The 22,802-nt window shown below is 44.8% G+C and overlaps 1 protein-coding gene across 3 annotated transcripts in view; it reads right to left on the reverse strand.

Moving 5' to 3' along the window:
- The window catches only part of Crcp (CGRP receptor component), a 50,777-nt gene extending 28,742 nt beyond the window's left edge, over positions 1-22,035 (reverse strand). For 2 of the 3 annotated variants that reach the window (XR_014999087.2, XM_048433746.3), the window contains exons 1-5: positions 21,945-22,035; positions 13,026-13,062; positions 10,346-10,444; positions 8,883-8,977; positions 1,208-1,265 (exon numbers count right to left, since the gene is read on the reverse strand). Coding sequence is in view for 2 of the 3 variants with exons in the window: in XM_048433746.3 (XP_048289703.1) it covers positions 1,208-1,265; positions 8,883-8,977; positions 10,346-10,444; positions 13,026-13,062; positions 21,945-21,952 (297 nt within the window). In the remaining variant the exon portion in view is untranslated. The remainder of the gene's footprint in view (positions 1-1,207; positions 1,266-8,882; positions 8,978-10,345; positions 10,445-13,025; positions 13,063-21,944) is intronic. The other variant, XM_085681877.2, reaches the window with a different exon arrangement.
- Positions 22,036-22,802: the final 767 nt, after the last annotated feature.

Here is a 22,802-nt window from a genome sequence, read left to right on the forward strand (position 1 = left end):
TGGGGACCTCTGTTTAGCATAAAGGTCAAGTCCCCCAGGAAGCTCCCCAGAATGGAAGGAATGTCTATAATTTAATTTTGGGTACGTTTGGAAGGACAGACACAACTCTAGGAAGACAATGAAGGCTTTAGTCAAAACTTAACTACTTTATAACCTTTGAAATGTTTTAGATAAATTGAGAAGAGCATAGAGGTTCCTGGTCACTGTTTTCCATACTTTGCAAATTTTACAAAGACCCGAATGATTCTTCTGTACTTGTTTTTGTTTTTTATTATATGTGTTTTTCAAAAAAGGAGCATAATATGTGACCTGGGCTGGCCTCAAACTGTCACCCCCCTACTCCTGCTCACAGGCATGCACCCCAACCCCTGCTAAGAGCTGAATATTTCTAAGATAAACTTTGGAAACTATTTTACTAATTCTCAAAGCCAAGTTTTCCTGGTGGTGACAGGACCCGCTTAACCCTCTCACAGCTAAATGATGCTCTGCCTGTGTACCAGGAGGCCCCTGCCGCACCGCACGACACGTGAGAGGAGTCTCTCGCTGGCTTGCACCTTTACTTCCTCCCGAGACACCCTGCTTTGTCTTTGTCCACCATGGCTGAAGGCCTGCAATGGGACTGCAAATTGTGCCTTACAAATTCTTGAGCTGTACCAGATACTTTTATGCAAGGAAATGAGACCACATTCATGGGTTTAGAAAGGGATCTGTAAGACAGGTGTGGTCACACATGCTTGTAGAAGCAGAAGGAAGGATGAAAAACTGCAGGGGTGAGTTATGAAATGCTGACAGAAATTAATGTTATATGCTGGAGAGAGAGAGAGAGAGACTAAGTAGAGGTGGAAGCAAGAGAAAGCGGGAACAACTGAGCATCAGCTAGAACCAGAACTTCTGCTGAGAAGGCCCAGGAGGGCAGGCGAGGAAGACAGCATGTGGGGAAGAGAGAAAGAGGTGGGGGAGGGGTACACTCTGAGTCTAATGTTTTTATGCAACATCTGGTTGGCTATAACTCCTACAGGCCAGCCATGGCCAGAAAGGCCTAGAGCAGCAGAGGACACAGGGTCGCCAAACCCGAGGAAGGAACTGATCTTCCAGAGTCCCACTCTCTCTCAGGGGTGGGTGTGCTGTCCCTGGCTTGCTCACTCAGCCTTTCTGCATCTCAGACCCACAAAACAACTCCTGGAATCCAGCAACCTCCCCCACTCACCAGCTGGATCTCAACAGCGGTCATTGGCCTGTGGTTCAGCAGCTGAAGCTTCTCGGCTCTGTCAAAAGAAAAACATCAACTGCTTAAAACTCTCCTGCCCTGAAGGACCTTGGGTCTTGATCAAGTTCCTGTCAGGAAAGAACTGGAGAATCCCTGCCAGGTGGCCCTGTAATAAGGAAGATTCAGAGAGAAGGGGACACCAGACCTCTCCTCAGTGGCCCATGTGCCAGCATCCCACAGGGGACACAGGCACAGCGCTTCCTAAGGACTGAGGGATGACTTCCTGCACTCCTAATGACTGGAGCGCCATCCCTGGGCTCTTCTAGAAAAACCTGCCTACCAAGGGTTGTCCTCTGATCTCCACACCCTGCACAATGGCACATGCATGCCCACACTCATAGAACAAATAAGAACATCTAAAGCATGTTTAAAAATATAACACTTGCCATTCACGGGGGCACAAACCTCTGATTCCAGCACTTGGGAGCTAGAGGCAGGCAGATCTCTGTGAATTAGAGGCTAGCCTGTCTCAAAAAATACAAAACAACAACAACAGAACTCCCCATATTTGCTACACTAATTTTTATTTGAAAAATGAGAAAGTATTTTCTTTTTCTTCTTTACTGCTTTACCATTATTTTTATTTATACTTTTTCTAAATTTTATTTATTTTTTTTAATTTTATTTATTTTATTTATTTATTTATTTTTTTAAAAAAGAAAGTGTTTTCTTGATTCAATTTAAAGAAAATGAAGAGAAGATTCTCCTCATTGGTTAGTCACTGCTTAGAAATGGCTAAGAATTCAGTTTTGAGAGTAAGGTTATATATTGCTCAGATTTGTTCTATCTTGATTTCTTTTTAGAAGAATTATTTTTTTAGACATGTATTTATTTATTTGTGTGTGTGAGAGAGAGAAAGAGAGAACGAGAGAACATGTGTGAGAATGTCACAGCGCATACGTGGATAAGAGAGAGAGTGAGATGCCACAGCACACGCGTGGATGAGAGAGAAAGAGAGAGAGAGAACGTGAGATGCCACAGCACACACGTGGATGAGAGAGGGAGAATGCCACAGCACACGCATGGATGAGAGAGAGAGAGAGAGAGCGAGAACGTGTGTGAGATGCCACAGCACACACGTGGGTGTCAAAGGACAACTTGCAGTTGTTTCTCTTTCTCCCATGTGGATTCCAGGAGTCAAACTCAGATGTTCAGGCTTGGCAGTCAGTACCTTACTTACTGAGGCATCACATTTTTATTTCTTATGATAGGTTGGCCTTGAACTTGCTATCTAGCTGAGGATGACTTTGAACTCATGATTCTTCTGCCTCAATGTCTTAGATGCTAGGATGTGATGACAGACGGGGGTTGTCAACTTGACTGGATTATCATCATCATGGAAACAAACCTCTGGACATGCCTGTGAGATCGTTTCCGGGGAGATCAACTGGGGTGGTAATGTGAGTACTGTGACTGCCACCAACCCACTAGGGCTGGGTTCCTACTGAACAAAAAGGAGAAAGGGAGCTGAGCAGCAGCATCCGTCTCTGAGTGCAGACTGAGGCTGCACTGTGACCAGCCGCCTCCCACTCTGCTGCTATGCTTTCCCCAGCATGGTGGACCAGACCCTTTCTCCTCCAAGTGGCTTTGGTCAGGCATTTTGCATAGCAAAAAGTAATTAATATACAGTGTTTGAATTATTTTAGTAAATTAAAAGAAGCCAGGCATGATGGCTCAGGCCTGTTATCTCAGAACTGGGGAAGCTGAGATAGGATATCAAAGTTGAACCAGCCTGGGCTAATTGTAAATTTCCATAACAGATTTAAGTAACAGTTGAAGATAGTAATTACCGTATGACCTCAAACTTGGTATGAGGCCAAGGATACTTTAATACCTGATCTTCCTGCCTCCACCTCCCAGCAGGATTATAGGTCACCATACCCAGTAGCAATTTTCACAAGAGATACACAGCCCACTGTTGAAGAGGTTAAAAGGTGACAGGATTTCAAAGATTAATTTTACTTCATGTATGAGCATTTGTCTGCAAGAATATTCTGTACACCACATATGGAGACCAAAGGAGGGCATCAAATCCCATGAACTAGAACTAGAAACAGTTACGAGCCTCTGTGTGAGTGTTGGGAACCAAACGCCAAAGGCAGCAAGTGCTACTAACCATTGAGCCATCTCTCCAGCTGCAGTGACAGGGCTTCAGGGCGAGGAATGACCCTACCTTCGCCATCCCCACACAAGTGCTAAGTTCTACAGCTCTTCCTGGGTCTGACTAGACTTTCACTCATCCTGTAGTTCTGTCTGACACAAAGAGACTCTGGATAAAGGTGCAAAGCTACAGCTGCCTACTGTCTGAGGCAGTGGAGTTAAGGACCTCCCCAAACCTCAGGTTCACGTCTGTAAAACAAATGAAGGAGTAGCACTTAGAGCTCATGAGGACTACGAGAGGTGACATTCTCATATCTCAAGTGGCCGCTATCACCATTTACTGCCTGTTCTCTATTTGCTGCCAAAGGAGAAAGAAGTTTAAGTGACAATGAGATAGAAAGTAACCTGTCCGCAGTTCCCAGCAGTCAAGACAGGGACTCAGCCGCCAGCGCTCACACTGGCCATATGCTTCCAGCAGAGCATTCACCATGACGACAGCCCCACCACAGCTCCACAGTCACTCAGGCACCATGACAGCACACATGGTCAAGCTCTACTCCTCACATCCCCGGAAACATTCACCAATCGTTTCCTCAAATGAGATTTCACAGTAGCAGAGCATTGGCCTCATATGCAGGAGGCCTTGTGTTCAATCTCATGCAGGATGGGAAGGGGGGAGGAGGGAGAAGAAAGATGAAAAGAAAAGAAACAAAGGGAAGAGAGGTGGGACGGGAAGAGAAAAAGACTTTGCACTGAGCCCTGAGAATTTTCTGGACAAAACCGAGGGAACCAGGGCTGGGGATGTGGCTTAGTTACTAGGGTTCTCGCCTGGCATACACAGAGCCCTGAGTTCCACTGCAAACACTACATAAACCAAGGCATCCTGGCACTGCCTACCCTGCCTCTGCTCTGCCAGTCACTGCTTCCTTCAGAAGTTCACCCCCGTGGATTCCACAGTGTCCCTCTTCCTTGTTTGGCCCCTTCGCTGACTAGTCCTTCTTCGTGTGTCGGGTTCTCTCCCTTTGTCTGGCCCTAGCCCTCCACACCGTCCCCTTTCCCTCCAAGCCTCTTACTGATTTCCTCATACAAAATGCACAATCTCCACAGATACCACAGGTTTTGCTGAAGAAATTCATGATTCCAAGATATGTGAGCTGAGCTCCAGACCTTTGCAGCCAAGTGTCTCCCACACAGCTCCACGTAGACATTCCAGATGCTTCGAAACCAACACATCTGATGCAATTGTGACTACTTTCCAAAAACTAGCTCCCCCCTGTACTTCTCGCCTGAAAGAGCCTAAGGTCACAAGTCTGGCAGCCACTCCACTTTTTCTAACCCACTGCCAACACTGTTCCCAGGTACTTATGTTTCTCTGAAGGTGTTTGTGCCCTCCTCACCATTACTTTAAATTCTTCAACCTCTCGGTTACGGGACAGCGGCTCCACCACTTCCCAACTTCAGCTTTTCAGTATACTTTCCTCTTACAAGCAAATGCCTTTTAGAAGACTGTGAACTTGTGACGGGAAAGATGGCTCAGTGACTAAGAGCTTTTACAGAGGACCCAAGTTTGGTTCCCAGCGCCCACATGAAGGCCAACAACTTTTCATAACTCCTGTTTCAGAGGATCTGACACCCTCTTCTGCCCTCCACAGATGCCAGGCAGTGCACATAAATACACACATGCCATTCTCAGGGAGACCAGAAGGTGCTGGAGATTCTGGGTGCTGGGAACTAAACCCAGGTCTTTAGCAAGAACAACAAAGTGCTCTTAATCACTGGCCTACCTTTTCAGCCATGGTCCTCCCAAAGGTTTTGGTATCAGTTTGAGTTTCTCTAGTTCACCCCCAAGAACCCTGTGAACTCCACTCTTGGGCAGTTTATCTTCAGATGGCTCCACTTTCACTCCATGACCCGGACAAACTGAAGACATGATACAGCAAAGCCTCAGGCCAATTCCCAACTCGGTGCCTTGCCTAGCAAATGGTATTCCTCACCCAAATCTGGAGACTTCCTTTATCTCATCATCACCTCTTATAATCAAAATAGTACCCTAAAACCGACACTTGTGCGCCTCTCCACTGTGTCCCCCCCATCACAGCACCAAGAGAGACAGAGCAGGCACGATACAAATGCAGTCTGAAGGGTGAGCTGAAGGAAGGGCTAGGGAAGCCTCGGCTTCGAGCAGAAGCTTGTGGCGATTCCGAGGACACAGGAGGCAGGGGTTGATGTCCTGAGAGCAGACTGGGTAAGACCCCCAGGGAAACCTGAGAATCCATCGTCAACACTTGAGCTCTGCTGGTCTGCGGTCCACGTCAAAGCCCTGCAGTCATGTGTGTGCAGGAGAGAAGACGGGCACAATTCCTACAGACCTAACTGAGCTGGCCTCTCCGCAGCTGTGTGCCTTAGAGGGTGATCTCAGGATAGCAGCAGGGGCTGCTAGTTAGGCACCGAGAAATAAAGAGATCAGGCCAAATCCAAAATAGTAAAAAACCAATTTTGGTGGAGATTGGGGTAACACACTAAACAAAAAAAAATTACATAGCTCATGGTGTTAGTAACTTGAAGTTGAATTCCAACTGTATTATTTTGTTGATGAAATCTACGAAGTCAAACAAACATAACTCCTAGCCTATACTCAAGGACTCCAGTAAAGATATCTTAGCAAAGTAATGAATGGATCCCCAAGCAAAACAGAAAGAAGGTGACTTCAAGATCAAATATGAGATTGAAAGGACATATTAAACATAGTTTTAGCGTGATTCCTGGTTAGCAAGGCTGGCCACCGTCTTATTTGACAAGTCGCCCCTTCACCAGTCATGCAGGCAAAGAGGCAGAAGTCAGTCACAGTGCAAGAAGCTTGCTGGCCCCCTCTACTGGCCATTGTGCAGCACTGTCGGAAGCTTTTGCCCAGGCAGTCATAAAACCAAGAGGTAAAGATGTAAAAGGCTTTATAAATGATTAGTTTGAAGACCACAAATTGGAAAGGGGAGCCAGTTAATTCTCTACTGAAGTGGGCTTTAAGTTAATGTGTATTCAACCAATTCTGAAACAATTTCCAAAGCGATTCCTACTTTATAGATTTCTTTCTCCCTCTCTTCCTCCCTTTCTCCAACTCTTCCTCTCCTTTTCTTTTCTTTCTTTCGGTGACACTGGTGACAGGATCCAGAACCTTAGCCATGTTAAGCAAGTTCTCCACCATGGAAAAGATACAGGGACTACATCCAGATAGACAAACGCTTGGAAAAGGACTTGAAAAATCAATCATTAAGATTCCTGTCACATGGGGCTGGCGGGATGGCTCAGAGGTTAAGAGAATGCACTGCTCTTGCAGAGGACATGGGTTCAGTTCCCATTACTCACGTCAGGCATCTCACAACCATCTATAACTCCAGCTACAGAGGATCCCAAGCTTCTGCCAGCCTCAGGCATCTGCACTCACCTGAACTTATCCACATGCAGACATGCAGACACGCAGACATGCAGACACACACACACAATTAAAAATAAGTTTAAGGGGCTGGAGAGATGGTTCAGCAGGTACGAGAACTGGCTGCTCTTACAGAGGACCCTGGTTTGATTCCTAGCATCCACATGGTGGCTCCAACACACTGTAACTCCAGTTCCATGGGATCCAACAGGCACACATGTGATGCACATACATACATGCATGTGGGCAAAACATTAATACACATAATAAATCCAATAAGACATTTTACTGGGTGGTGGTGACACCTTTAACCCCAGCACTCAATTGGCAGAGGCAGGATGATCTCTGTGAGTTCCAAGGCCACTGAAAGAAACCATGTCTCAAAATACAAAAACCAAAAAAAGCAAATAAATAAATACAATTTAAAGAATTTAGAGAGCAATTATCATGCCTTTAAGACCAATTCCCATTGATGACAATGAAAAACCTCAGTAAGCTTGACTACACACTACATAACAAAGGGGCAGCATTAACAGAGGCTTGTAACAACAGAATTGCCCCTCTAAACTATCTGAATATAACAGTCAAAAGACCCAGAATACAATTCACAGTTATTTCAATCAGGAAAATATGACTTATTTTCAAAGGAAAAGAAGAGATAGTAAACTCATGCTAACTCAGATCTTAGAATATCAAAGGTGTCAGCTATTATTATAACACGAAGAAAAGGAAACAGCGCTGAACTGAATGGACAAACAGCAGGTCTAGCAAAAAAATCATTCATAACCGTGTGCAGACAGTGGAAGGGGAACTGGAGAGATGGCTGCCCTACCAGAGTCCAGACTTTAGATCTTAGCACCCACATTAGGAAGCTCACAAACTTCTGTAACTCCAGCTCCAAAGGATCTGACATCTTCATCTGGCCTCCAAGCACAACTACATACACACACAGTTTAAAAGAGGTTTGTCTCCAGTGTTCACTGAAAGAACAGAGGTGGAGAAGTGTAGCAATCATCATCCCGAACAATGTAACAAAAGTGACTGGAGGGCTGGATCAGTGTTCAACAATACACACCTAGCATGTGCCAAGGCCTGGGTTGAACGCTAGTATCAACAAACACCAAAAAACAAAAACAAAAACAAAAAACAACCAAACAAAAACCCAAAAAACAAAACAAAACCAAAAAAAACAAACAAACAAAAGTTTACGAACCAGCTTTTGGAAGTTATCAACATCAACACTAATCCTAAAAGACATGGACTGGTTCTCTCCTAATGTAAACCCTTAACCTGTGTTTTTAGCTTTTGTAAACTGAACTCACATATATATTAAAGGCCAAGAAAAGCTGCCGGGAGGCATCTGAGGTGCAGGCAGACTACAGTCAAGCCACTTCTACCTCAAGCAAACACAATGCCAGGTAACTTATAAAAAAAAAACTTCCTTATAAAAAGAACTTCCATTGTCTTTTTTTGTTTGTTTTGTTTTTTCATTTTTGCCTGCCTTCCTTCTCCCTCCCTGCAACCCCAAACCTAAAATAGGTCTGGGGGTGAAACCCTCACACATTCTAGCACGCTAGCTAACGATGAGCACTGAGCTACACTCTCAACTCAGCACTGTTAGTTCTGAATCCTACTTTCAGTCTCATTTGGCTGTAATGACAGGCGGTAAAGAGCTTCATGAACACTAAGGAAAGACTCTGAGATAAGGACGCAGTGGTTCTACAAGGCCATGTGTCTAATTTTCAGTTGTCTTTCCTCGCAATACCATGATCCCACCTTAAAACAGTACTGTGTACGCCCTTAATCCCAGCATCAGGAGGCAGAGACATCTCTGAATCTCTGGGCCTGTGGCCAGCCTGGTCTACAGAGCGAGTTCCAGGGGAGCCAGGGACACAGAGAAAAAAACGGAAGAAAAGCAAGAAGCAAAAAACTAACCAAACAAAAACTCAACAACAACAAAAAATAGTACTATGTGCAATTATGAGACCAAAGTGCAACTGAATGAAGATGCAGCTGTTGTAAGAAACTAGAAAAGACATCATTCTCATTGCATTTTGTGTTACCTGTTGCCTTCTGAGGATAACTTACTTGGTCAGCTTGTGGCTTTTCATTGCTGTGAGGAATTCTTGAACAATTGCAGGACTCTGGTTCCTGCATGGTGTTTTTGATATGTATTTTAATGTCTAAAAAATAAATACACAAAATAAAGCCAAACATAAGATATAAAAATTTCGAGGGTTTTTTTTAAAGATCTAGTTTTATTTTTAATTATGTGACTCTATGTGGGTATGTGCCCTTGAATACAGATATCTGTGGAAGCAAGAGGCTTCAGAACCTCCTAAAACCAGAGTTCCAAGCAGTTAAGTCACTCAGCATGAGTGTTGGGGAAATCAACATGGACCCTCTCTATAAGAGCATTATGCGCTCAAAACACTGAGCCATTTGAAGCCCCAGGACACAGGAATTTGAATAAGGAGCCGGAGAGATGGCTCAGTGGTTAAGAGCACACACTGCTCTTGCAGAGGACTCAGGTTCAATTCCTAGCATCCACATTGTGGCTCACAACTATCTATAACTCCAGTTCCAAGTATCTGACATCCTCCTCTGACTGACACACCCTTCTGTGACTATCTAAGGAGGGGCCAGTTCACTGGTGAGAGAGCTACAGAAGACACCCTCGCCCTCCGTGTTGCAGCCCTTCCCTGACATCGCCACATGCCCAGTAAAATACTTCTCTCAGCTGGTTTCTCTATTTGTCAGCGTTTTTTCCTGTCCCGTGCCTAGCACAGCAGCAGAGGCAGAGCTCAGCGGCTCAGCAGCCAACCACAAAGGTGGCGCGGGCAGGCTGCTCTGACAGCTGAAGACGACACAGAGCTTCAAGGCTGGCAGCAGCCTCCCAGAGCAGCCAGGGAAGGACCAGGAGGGACGGTGAGTGGAGAGTGGGTGAGGCCTGAGGCTGAAGGGCACAAGGCTGTAAAGAGTCAGGGAACAACCAGGGATATGGCAGCATTTGCCTGTGTAATCCCTGCACCTGGGAAGTAGAAGCAGGAGGATCAGGAGTTCAAAATCATCCTGGGCTACATAAGAAGCCTGCGATCCTATCTCAGAACAGACAGACGGAAGAGTTCCAGAGAGCCATCAAGTGCTTAAGACCAAAGCTGTCAGGCACCCCAGGCCTACAAAGTATAATACTGGTACTACAAGGGCTGCTGGGACGCTACCATGTCAACTGCTGCCTGACTTCCTAGGCCTACCCAAGAACTGGAACAGGAAGTCGCACTATCAAAAGCCTGCATGAGGTTATAGCACTGGAGGGCGCCACCCGCGGAGTCTCCCATAGGCCAGCTGCTGTCACCTCCAAGGAAAGAGACCCAGCACTAGCACTCTAAGAGCTTCCCACCTACCCACAACTCTCATCCAGGCATCTGGCTGGGAGCATCTGAGGGTCATTCGGGTGGGGACCCAAATACGCACTTAGTGTCTACAAGTCAAGGCATTTTACTCTGTCTCATCTACTGGCAGGTATCCCCATTGCTCCCACCCTCACTCACCTCGTAGGTGATGGCGTTCAAGTTCTGCTGCCCGGCACTGTGTTTGTTCTTCCCACTCTCCTTCCGCTGCTCCTTGAGATCTGTTAGCAGCTGGTACACCTAGGAAGAGACACAAAAGACATTTGTCAGTGAAGCTGAGATGTGTTTCCTCCAAGGTTCTAAAAGACAGTCAAGTTATGCACTTTCTTCCCACAAACCTGCTTTCCATGAGTTGATCTAGATCAAGTATTTCATCCTAGAATTGTGCAGCATCTTTCAGATGCCCTCTTAGCCAAACCAATTCAAGGCCTCCCTTATCTACTTATCTATCTATCTATCTATCTATCTATCTATCTATCTATCTATCTATCTATCTATCCACCTACCTCTATCTATCTATCTATCTATCTATCTATCTATCTATCTATCTATCTGTCTGTCTGTCTGTCTGTCTTTCGAGACAGGGTTTTTGTGTAGCTTTGGAGCTTGTCCTGGAACTTGCTCTGTAGACCAGACTGGCCTCTACCTCCCGAGTGCCGGGATCAAAGGTGTGCATCACCACCACCCTACAAAGCATCCATTTATTTAAAATACTGTAGAGAAAGCTCAGTGACTAAGAGCACTTGCTATTCTTGCAGAGGACCATCAGCTAGCTCACAATTACCTGTAACTCCAGGTCGAGGGGATGGCCTAGCCTGGCCTCTAGGGGCACAATATTTACATGTACATACCCATACACAAATACATACATGTTAGAAATTAAAAATAAAATCCTTAAAATAATAACTGTGAACTACTACTTTAAAACATGTATAGCCAAGCAGTGGTGGTGCATGCCTTTAATCCCAGCACTTGGGAGGCAGAAGCAGGTGGATCTCTGTGAGTTCAAGGCTAGCCTGGTCTATAGAGCTAGTTCCAGGACAGGCTCCAAAGCCACAGCTCTCGAAAAACAAAACAAACAAACAAAAACATCTATCACAGGCCAGAGAGATGGCTCAGCTGGTAAAGGTACTTGCTGCCAAACACGGCAACCTGAGTTCAGTCTCTAGACCCACACAGCAGAAGGAGAAAGCAACTTCCACAAGTCCTCTGTTCTCCATGTCCATGCAGATACATATCACACAAATAAGTAAGATCTGATTTAAAAATTAAAAACATGCATCACTAATTCCTTCTTATCTCAAGCTATTATAACTATTTGAAAGTAGATTTTCCTAAATATTTTAAGGGGGCTCTGCTTAACATACAAGTCTAGGACAATAATTTCTTTCTATAACAGAAAGAGCAAGAGACAAATGATAAAACACAGCAACAAAAGAAAAAAAGAGCTGAGAACATTGCTGTGGCAAACCATTGCCTAATATGACAAAACCCCTGGGTCCCCAGCATGCTGAGAAAAACAAAGGAGAAACACTATGATTCTTGGAAGAAAACTTTCCCCCAAAGGAAAAACACAGACGCATCAAGCTGGGCTGGAGGTGACGGGGACTTTACTCCTGTTTCTGAGATTCTACCAGAGATCTGAGGAAAATACAAGCTCACAGATCATTACTAGACAGGTGTGTAACACCCACCTCCAATAGTCCCCCAACCCTACCACCTTCGAAAACCGGTAGCGTGAGATTCAATGAACATAATGTTTCCCCAAAGAAACAAACACCCAAATACTGAGCAAAGGCCAATCAGTACAAAGTAGTTCCTAAAATCAACGAACAGTTCCTTCCTGAGGCTAAGCCACAAACATTTAGGCGGGTCTTTAGTAAGCAATATGGCAGACTGAGTTGATTCTACACACACACAGCCCAGAATGGAGACTTTGAGTTTCACCGTGACATGGACCCTGATAGTGAATCTATACGCAGGCTCTTCTGCACCTGGAGCTGCCCCATCAGATGGCTTTGCAGCACCAAACTAGACCCCGGCAAAGCAGAAGGCAGTAAAAATACTAGGATCTCCCTTCTCACCAACTTCTTTCCTCTTTTTCTCCATCAGCCCTAAATTATAAAGCTGCTCACTCTTACTAAATTACAAAATAGTGAGTCAAGTCAACACTTAGTCTCAAAATGAGGGTATCAACATCTCTGAGGCCCTTTGAAGATCCAAATGAAACTAAGATTTTTTTTTTCTTTTTCTTTTTCTTTTGTTTCTCTGTAGCATTGGAGCCTGTCCTGGAACTAGCTCTTGTAGACAGACTGACCTGGAACTCGCAGAGATCCACCTGCCTCTGCCTCCCGAGTGCTGGGACTAAAGGCTCTACAGCAGCAGCTCCTCCTCCTGTCTAGTCTAGTGACAGACCCTGCGATTTACAGAAGGGCACTCATGAACCAGAGCCTCCCCGCTTCCCTAAGGAACCATGCATAATTCACAAAACTCAGACCATTCCAAGATCCACTGGGGGCCACCTACTTTGTGTTAAAGTGGAAACTTCAAATGAGTTGTTATTTCTAAAGAAAACTAATCTTTCTTTAAGCTGGGCAGTGGCTGTGCACGCCCTTAATCCCAGCATTCGGGAGGCTGAGGCAGGCGGATCTCTGCGAATTTGAGGTCAACCTAGTCTACAAGAGCTAGTTCAGGACAGGCACCAAAACTACACAGAGAAACCCTGTATCGGGAAAACCAAAAGGAAAACTAACCCAACATCTTCACAAGCAAAGACAAAACCAAAAGAAGAAAATACAACAGCCCCTGTGCGAGCCCTTACCTCGTAGTTACTGAGCAGTGCCGCGCTCGCGTTCTTCCTGCAAAGGAACAGTGAGCATCGTCAATCCGGTCTCAAGTGTCTAGAAAATAATCCCTTTAGTTGAGATCCAGCTAGCTAGTTCAGGAATCGAGAACAATCTAACACTAGAAATGCCTTAAGTCCTGCCTGGGTTAGCTAGTCCTGCATCAGCAATTTTGGGTAGAAACAACTTTCCTTTCCTTTCCTTTTAAAATTTATTTTATTTACGTGGAGTGTGTGTGTGTGTGTGTGTGTGCGTGTGTGTGTGTGTGTGTGTGCGCACGCGCCTACGAGAGCTATGTATATTCTACATGGGTGTGTAGATTTGCATGCCTGTGTGCACAGAAGACACTAACCCCCTCAAAGCTGGAATTACAGATGTTTGCAGAATACCTAGACTTGTCACATGGGTGTTGAGATCTAAACTCTGGTTCTCATTATGTAGCAAGCATTCTTAACCACTGAGCTATCTCTCCAGCCCCAAGGCTTTCCTTTTTATAGACAGAGCATATCATGTGCCCATTTCCCCATGGATGACTAAGATACCACATTATTCCAAACCTATGTGGACAGAAAGTTAGGTACAAGAACATGGAAGGTAACCCTCAAAAGAACCCAAATATAGAAGGTCTGTAGGCAGCAAGAGCATTATAAATGACTGAAGAAACAAGGTGTTGATTTGTCCTTGGCGAACATCCTTCTCTCATTCTTGGACAACCTGAGTCCGGCCACGCTGACAGAAATGGCCTATGTACTTTAACACGAATACTGCCACTAGAAACCCCAGCAAGGGTCAAGAATCCCATGAAAGTCACAGAGACGTCATATATTTAGTTGCTAAAAGCCTGGTTTTTCCCCTGCATAACAACTGATTAAGCAAGCTGTTACCGCTCCTGTATGAACACGGCTACGGCACAAGATGACAACTGATCCACTCCACACTATCACATCAGTAATGACTCAGATCATAACTGGCCCACCCCACACCGGGACAGCATAGGACACACTGCTTTAAGCAGCCCAGAGTCAGATACTATGACAATTAAAGACACAGTTTTGAAACCAGACATATTTTGGTTCTGATTTCCTCTCTGCCAAGTTAAGATGTAGATTTTATTGGGCCAATTTCTCCCCAAGCTTACCCTAGCTAAAACAAAATATGGGAACAATCTAGTGTAGCATGGTGGCTGGAGAGATGGCTCAGTGGTTAGGAGCTCTTCCTGCTCCTGTATAGTCCAGTTTCTAGCACTTACATCAGACGCTCACAACTGCCTGTAACTTGTTCCAATACCTCCTCCAGGTTCCAAGGGCTCGTGTACTCACATGGTGCACAGACAAGCAAGCAGACATACATAAATATAAATTATATATATTAAATTGAAGTGTAACCTGATTCTAAACCCCATGATGTCTGTCATTGGCTGTGTGTATTTTCTAAAGTGATTTCATCTCTATAATTAAATCTTCACATTTACAACATGGAAATTATACTATACACCTCTGTAAGATTATATACAGGATTAAATGTTATACACTTTTGTAAGATTATATACAGGATTAAATGTTATACACTTTTGTAAGATTATATACAGGATTAAATGTTACACACTTTTGTAAGATTATATACAGGATTAAATGTTACACACCTCTGTAAGATTATATACAGGACTAAACGTAAAGATGTGGGTAAATAGAACACTGCAAGCGCTTACAAAATGTGATTATCATTACTTTCATCTGTGCTATCAAATGTTTTACTTCATGAAGATTTTCAGTTTCATGAAGATGGCAGATTTGAAGATTACGACCTCCACGAATGGAGGCCATTATTTAAAAAAAGATTTCAGACTGAAGAGATGACTCAATGGTTAGGAGTACTAGCTAGCTGCTCTTTCAGAAGACCTGGGCTTGATTCATGACATCCACATGGTGGTTCAATCATTTGTAACTCCAACCATGAGGGCATTAGCCTTCTTCTGACCTCCAAAGGCACCAGGCATGCACATGGTATACAGACATACATGTAGACAAAACGCCTATGAGCATAAAATAAATTTTAAAAAAATATTATGTCAACTCTCACTAAAGTCCTCCAGTGCAGGGGCCTATCAATACGATTCCAACTTTCAGATGACAAAGCTGAGGCTCAGAGAGTAAAGTAACTCTCCACACAGTAAGAAGTTCCATGAACTGGAAAATAATCATGACTATGAAAAATGAGAGTGGACTAGGTGAAGGGAAACTAGAACAGAATCTAAAAACCCAGGTAGAGCAGTCTGGAGCGGACACACGGGCAACATAACCACTGTGCAGTCTGTTGCCGGGAGTGGACCTGCATGGTGAAAATGACAGCGCAGAATTTCAAAACCATGGCGTGAGAGATAGCTGCTTTCCCCAGTCAACAATTACAGCGGAGCTCTTCCACAGCTAACACGGGTCAACAAGGCAACAGCACAGTGATGTCAGCACAGAAATCAAATTGGTGAGCAGCGCCTGGTCAAATGCTCCTGGTAATTCAGCAAACGCTACAATTGCACAAATCTGCTTCATCCCAAGGACACTGAACCCAAGGCAGAGTATTATATTTAGAAAGAATCTAACACAAGAAAAATAGTGCAGGGCTCAGCTGGCAGAATGCTTGCCTAGCAAGGACAAGGGCTTTGGTTCCATATCTAGCACCAAATACACCAGGCATGGTGGCCTGTAATCAGAGGCAAAAGTATTAGAAATCCAATGTCATCCTCGGCTATACAGGGAGTTTTAGGCCAAACTGAGTTAAATGAGAGCCTGTCTTTTAAAAAACTAAACAGACAAATCAAATCATGTCTACTTAATCAGGAAATCAGCCCACAGGGCTTCCTATCGGCTAAAATTGAATTACAGTCCCCTTGCTCTCAGAGGAACACTGCGCCTGTGATCTATCACTGCAAGGCCAATGGATCCATTCCCACCGTCACTGGTATATGTTATTTCCAAATCACAAACCACTCTGTGGTCATGCACTGAGAAATTCCAAGTCATTGCCCAACTACTCGAGTCAATATTGTACACACAAAATCAGGGGCAAAATGGTGAATACTTGTAAGCACAGCACGCTGATGGATGGGGAAAGAGGGTGACATTGGCTACATGGGGAGACCCTGTCTCAAACACTCACACACAAACACACACCAACACTCTCTAGGAAACAGAGATGTAAGAACCAACAAACGTCACCTGCCTTTTCTAGCAAGAGAGAGAGATGGGGAAGAGAACTGGGAATTCGCTTTCACATACAGTTTGAAAAAATGGAGAGCTGGGTCAAGCTGGGGGTCTGGCACAGGTTAAGCAAGAACTCCACCACCAACCTATGCAGTCCCTCAGGGACATTAAGTCCGCCTGAGGACCAGGTGAACAAGGCAGACATTGCATCTTGCAGACTCTGGCTGGCAGAAACCAATTAATTCCTGGAACTCACTTTGTAGACCAGGCTGGCCTCGAACTCACAGAGATCTACCTGTCTCTGCCTCCCGAGAGCTGGGAAGAAAGGCGTGCGCCGCCACTGTCCGGCTAGTTTCCATTTCTTTCTATTTTTTTGTTTCGTTTTGCTTTTTTGCGGGGGGGGGGGGCAACGACAGTATCTCACTATGGCCTTTATACTCATGATTCCCCTGCCTCAGGCAGGCATCTGAGTGCTAAGAATGTAGTTGTGGGGCTGGCGAGATAGCTCCGAGGTTAAGAGCACAGGCTGCTCTTCCAGAGGTCCTGAGTTCAATTCCCAGCAACCATATGGTGGCTCACAACCATCCATAATGAGACCTGGTACCTTCTTCTGGCCTATAGGCATGCATGCAGACAGAATACTGTAGATATAATAATTAGAAAAAAAGAATGTCGCTGTGTACCACCAGATCTGGCTGATTTTCTTTTAAGACCCAGCTACTCAGATAAATATTCAGATTAAGTGCCAATATATTCTAGGCATAATTTCATCCAATAGAAAGCCAACGAGAGAGTGGGATACAGTTGAATGGTAGAGCATGTGCTTAGAATGCAATCCCCAGGACCAAATCTTTGGTCAATGGGTATACACCTTTTGCCATGAGCTGTACATGAGCTGAATATCTTGAAATTTCTTTTTATAAGACGTATTATTTATTTATGTGTATGCGTGTGTGTGTGCGCACATGTGTTCAGGTGCCTTCCAAGGCCAGAATAGGGCATGAGATCCCCTGAAGCTGAAGTTATAGGCAGCTGTATGTCATCTGATGCGGATGCTGGAAATAGAACTCAGGTCCTCTACAAGGGCAGCAAATGCTCTTAACCATGCAGCCATCTCTCCAGCCCCAAGGGAAGTTCTTTTTTGTCTGCTTGGTTGGTCGGTTTTTGGTTTTCAAGACAGTTTTCTCTGTGTAGCCCTGACTGGCCCGGAACAAGCTCTTTAGAGCAGGCTGGCCTCAAATTCAGAGAGATCAACCTGCCTCTGCCTCCTGTGTGCTGGGAGGAACGGCATGTGACACCATTACCCAGGTTAAAAACTATTTTTTAAAGGTGTAAAATAATGACATGATGTCTGTAACTCTCAAATGGTTCAGTACAATGTGTACATAGATGTGTGTATGGAGAGAACGCTTGGACAAACCATAAGGCAAATATCCACACGGAAACTTTAAAAAGTGGGCCGGCAGGACGGCTCAGGGAGTAAAGGCACTGCTGCCAAGCCTGACAGCCTGAATTTGATCCCATATGGTGGAAAAAAGAACTAACTCCCACAAGTGGTCCTCTGACTTCCACATGTGTGCTGGAGCATGTGTATCCCAATACATAAATAAACAGAACTCAATTTTTAAAAAGTTTTTAACAAGTAAGGCCCCAGTGAGATGCCTTAGTAGGTAAGGCACCCGCCACCAAGCCTGATGACCTGAGCTCAATCCCAGGTACCCACAGAGTGGAAAAAAAGAACTGACTCCCACAGGTTGTCTTGACCCCCACATGTACACCAAGACATACATATACTCATAAATAATTAAGATGTAATATGTTAACAAAGGAGCTAGATGCAGTGGCACCCAGTGTAAACCAGCACCTGCCAGGTTAAGGAAGGAGGATCAGAAATTCAAAGGCAGTCCAGGCTATAGGGTGAGAACTTTGGTTGGTTTACTTTTAAATAAACTCTTTTATATATACATTTATTTATTTTTATTTCATTACATTCATGTTTTCCTTTCATGTATGTCTGTGTGAAGGTTTTACATCCAATGAAACTGGACTTAACAGGCAGTTGTGAGCTGCCTTGTGGGTGCTGGGAATTGAACCTGGGTCCTCTGCAAGAGCAGCCGGTGCTCATAACTGCTGAGCCATCTCTCCAGGCCGTTTGTTTCTTTTAAAACTGGGTACTGGAACTCACAACTGTAACCTCAGCATTCGGAAGGTGGAAGCTAGATCTCCTCAGCTCAGAGTTTGTGGTTTTACTTTATTTTTAAGAGAGGCTCTACTGTGTAACAGACTGACCTGGGACTGCTATGGGCCTGCCCTTAACCTTGTGATCCTCCTGCTGCTGATCTTAAATGCTAGGATTAAAACCTGGGCCTAAGTGAACTTTAAAGACTATGGAATCTATGCTATAGGTAGGTAGTTACTTAGTGTCCCGTAAGTGATTCATTACTGGACTGAAGCTGTCTTACTATTTGAAATTTAACCTGTAAAGTGTGCTTAATGTGCTGAGTCAACTTAATGAAAACAAACAACCACTTTGGAAAACAGAAGTCTGAATAAACAGAACAAAATGATCTGTTGACACTTTCCTTAAAAGCACACATAAACACCCAAAAACAGAACAAACAAAGTGAGCCGTGTCTATTAATTGCCACACACTTAACTTACGAACGAAATGACGAACAAAGTTGCTAAACTCTTCTATGCTTAAAACATGTCATCATTTCATGTTCTGAGAAAACTAAACTTTGATACAGGAAAACTGAAAGCTTCAAAGTCAGTGAACACTAACCTGTACCTTGCACTTCCTAGCCAGTCAACAAGCACACTCTTCCTAAGCCCACTGCTGGGCTGTTGCGTATCCTTTGCTTCTCTTTCTAAATCTCCAAATTGCTAGCTGTAAAAGAACAGCACTCCTAACGCACACACACTGCAGAAGACAAGTCCATTTTTTCAACTCTGACTATACACTACATCGACAAAGCCACAGCAGGCTGCAGAGGCTCAGCAGTTAAAAGCTTGTACTGCTCTTGCAGGGAAGTTTGCATCCCAGCACCACATCAGGTGGCTGATAGTAGACAGTAACTCCAGCTCTAGAGGATCAGGTGCTCTCTTTTGGCCTCCAAGGGCACTGCACGCACATGCGCACATAACTGATTTTTCTTTTTTTTTCGAAACAGGGTTTCTCTGTGTAATTCTGCTGTCCTGTAACTCACTATGTAGTCCAGACTGGCCTTGGACTCCGCCTGTCTCTACCTCCTGAGTGCTGGGAGTAAAAAGTCATTCACCACCACTGCCAGGCAAAATAAAATAAAATAATAATAATAATAATTTTTAAAGCTGGGCTGGAGAGATGGTTCAGTGGTTAAGAGCACTGCCTGCACTTCCAAAGGTCCTGAGTTCAATTCCCAGCAACCACATGGTGGCTCACAACCATCTGTAATGAGGTCTGGTGCCCTCTTCTGGCCTGCAGACATACATGCAGACAGAATACTGAGAATACTGCATACATAATAAATAAATAAATCTTTAAAAAAAATTAAAGCTTTTAAAAGGGGGGGGGGGACCATGAGTTGGGAATGTAGCTCAGTTAGTAGAGTGCTCTTCCAGTATGTGTGAAATCCCAAGCCCCATCCCCAGCACACAGCATAAACAGGGTACAACGTCAAACACCAATAAGTTCAGTAGTCAAGGCCGTAGTTAGTTCAAGGCTAAACCTTGGACACAAGAGACCCTACCTTAGGGGTGGAGCGGGGGTGGGGACCGGAAAACAGGAAAAAAGACTGTCTAATGACTGGGAAAGAGCTAAATTTTGGTTTAAACAATCAGATAGAAAATTAGTGAAAAAAAAGGTCATAAACATTGAGGAACCACCATCATATAAATGAATAAAGTAACAGAATGTATACAGAGAAAGTGCCTCAAGATGAAGCACTAAGATGCTCCTCGTTTAGACACCAGCAAGGGAAGAGTAAGAGAAGGACTTCCAAGCAGTAGGAGGAAGGAGGAAATCCAGGGGCATGTCAGGGAGCTGAGAATTCCCAGGGTTTCTGGCATAGCTACTCAGAGGTGGAGAAAGCTGAAGCAGACAACCTGAGCTTCACAGTGAGAGACCCTCATCTCAGATACTGAAGGGCTAGTCTGATGTGGTGGCTTGAGAGGTGGAGACAGGCTATCAAAACTCCAAGATCATCCTCTGCTAAAAATAGCAAGTTCAAAGCCAGCCTGGGCTACGTCTGACTCTGTATCAAAAAAGCCTGACAAACTGTCGCACACATAACAATTAAACAGAACATAAAGATGAATTTAATAACACAATTTAGGTATGTCAACCATGTACACATATCAAGTCCACAGCTAGAGTAGATGCAAATCATTCCACTTGCACATCAAATCATTTAAAAAAAAATTACGGAGAAAAAACTGTTAGGATGGCTTTGCTGGTGGAAGAGTAACTGCCTAGAATGTTCAGGACACTGTCATTCCAAACACCACAATACAAGGATGGGGGTTTGGCTCGGTGTTAAAGTGCTTGCTTAGTATCCCTAGTTTCCATCACCAGCACCACAAATAATAGCAGCAATAATAGATGTGTGGAAGGTGCCAGTCAGTGGTACCCGCCTAGCATGTGCAAGATTCTTGGATACCATCCCCAACATCACAAAATGATGGTGATGGTGATGATGGTTGGGGAGAGTTGGGGAGGTATATAGCTCAAAAATTTGCCTAGTCTTTTTTTTTGGGGGGGGGGGGGTTGTGTTTTTGTTTTTTTTTTTATTTTTCAAGACAGGGTTTCTCTGTAGCTTTGGAGTCTGCCCTGTGAGTTCCAAGGCCAGCCTGTTCTACAGTGTGAGTTCTAGGACAGTCAGATACACAGAGAAACCCTGTCTCAAAAAAAAAAAAAAAAACTAGAAAAAAAATGCAATAAACGTTTCTATCCCTAAGTTGATACACCTTTTGCTCATGGTGTTTATCACACAACAGAAAGGAAACTAGCAAACTAGTACGCCTAGTACGTTCACAGCCCTGATTATCAGTATCACAAAATAACGACGGAGAGAATGGCTGGGGATGCAGTTCGGTGGCAAAGCCTTTGCCTAGCACGCGCGAACTCCTGGGTATCATCTCCAGCATTACAAAACGATGATGGTGGTGGCTGGGGAGATATGGATCAGCAGTAGAGTGTTTCCCTAGCATATGCAAAGCGCGCAGCCCAAAATGGTAAATGTGACTGCGAGGTACTTCGGGGATAGACTACTTGCGGAGTACGGGTAAGGTCTTGAGTTTCAAGCCCAGAACCAGGAAAAAAATAAATAAGAAAGAAAGTAAAGAAGAAGGGAGAGGAGGGAGGGAGGGAGGGAGGGAGGGAGGGAGGGAGGGAGGGAGGGAGAGAGAGAGAAACGAAGGAAGAAAGAAAGAAAGAAAGAAGAGAGAGAGAGAGAGAGAGAGAGAGAGAGAGAGAGAGAGAAAGAAAGAAAGAAAGAAAGAAAGAAAGAAAGAATTTATTCCTCCAACATCCCCTTCCCTAAAGAATGTGTGAGGGGAGCCGGTTGCCAGACCAGCTGGATCCCTCCCTTGCCGCCCCGGCACCAGGTACTTCCGGCCCGTTCACTCCGCCCACCCGTCCAGCTCGCGGTCCGGAGGTCCGGCCGCCAGCCGCCTCACGGTCCCCAGAAGAGTCGGGTTTCCCGTGGACGTGCCGCTTACACTTCCATGTCGCCTCGGCTTCGTGCTGCAGCCGCTGGAAGGGACAAGCCTCACGTCGCGCAACCGCCGCACGGCGCTCCGGCGCTGTGCGTGCCGCAAGGCACTCTGGGACGGCCTGCTGCACGTCGGGACCGCCGCAGGTCCTAGGTGTCGCGCCGTTCAGACTTTCAGCCTGTCGAGTGTTTGGAGACAGAATTTAAACATCTCCGTGGTCTAGGTTTTGTTAGTGTTTTAATAAGATAAGGTTCCGTCCATGGATGCTTTAAAACCCCCAAGCCGGTCATGTTCGTTCATACCTGTTAGTCTAACCCTAGAGAGGTTGAGGCAGGGGGATTGCCACGAGTTCCTGGCCAGCTGTATAGTGAGTTTCAAGCCATCCTGGGCTATTGGAGACCCTGTGTTAAACTAATGAATGAATTAGTGAGTGAATGAATGAGTGAGATTTAAAAAAAAAACAAAACAGGAATTAGAGGCACACGCCTCTAATTCCAGCAAGGGGAGGTGGAGGCAGGCACACCTCTGAGTTAGAGACAACCAGGGCCACACAGAAACAGGGAGGGAGGGAGGGAAGGAGTTGGAGAGATGGCATAGCAGTTAAGAGTACTTCCAGTTCTAGCAGAGGATCAGGACAACATAGTGGCTCACAACAGCCTATAAGTTCAATTCCAAAGTATCCAGAGCCTTCTTATAGCCTCTCACCAGGCATTCATGTTAAGTGTATACATACACGCAGGCACTCACACATATACATAAAATCAACCTTTAAAAAGGAAAAGGGCTGGACCTGCTGGCCCATATCTGCTATAATTCCAGCATTTGGAAGTAAGAGGCAGAAGGATTAGAGATTCAAGATCATCC

The sequence above is a fragment of the Myodes glareolus genome, chromosome 2 (genome assembly GCF_982192425.1).
Source record: "Myodes glareolus chromosome 2, mMyoGla1.1, whole genome shotgun sequence".
In the NCBI taxonomy this organism is placed as follows: domain Eukaryota; kingdom Metazoa; phylum Chordata; class Mammalia; order Rodentia; family Cricetidae; genus Myodes; species Myodes glareolus.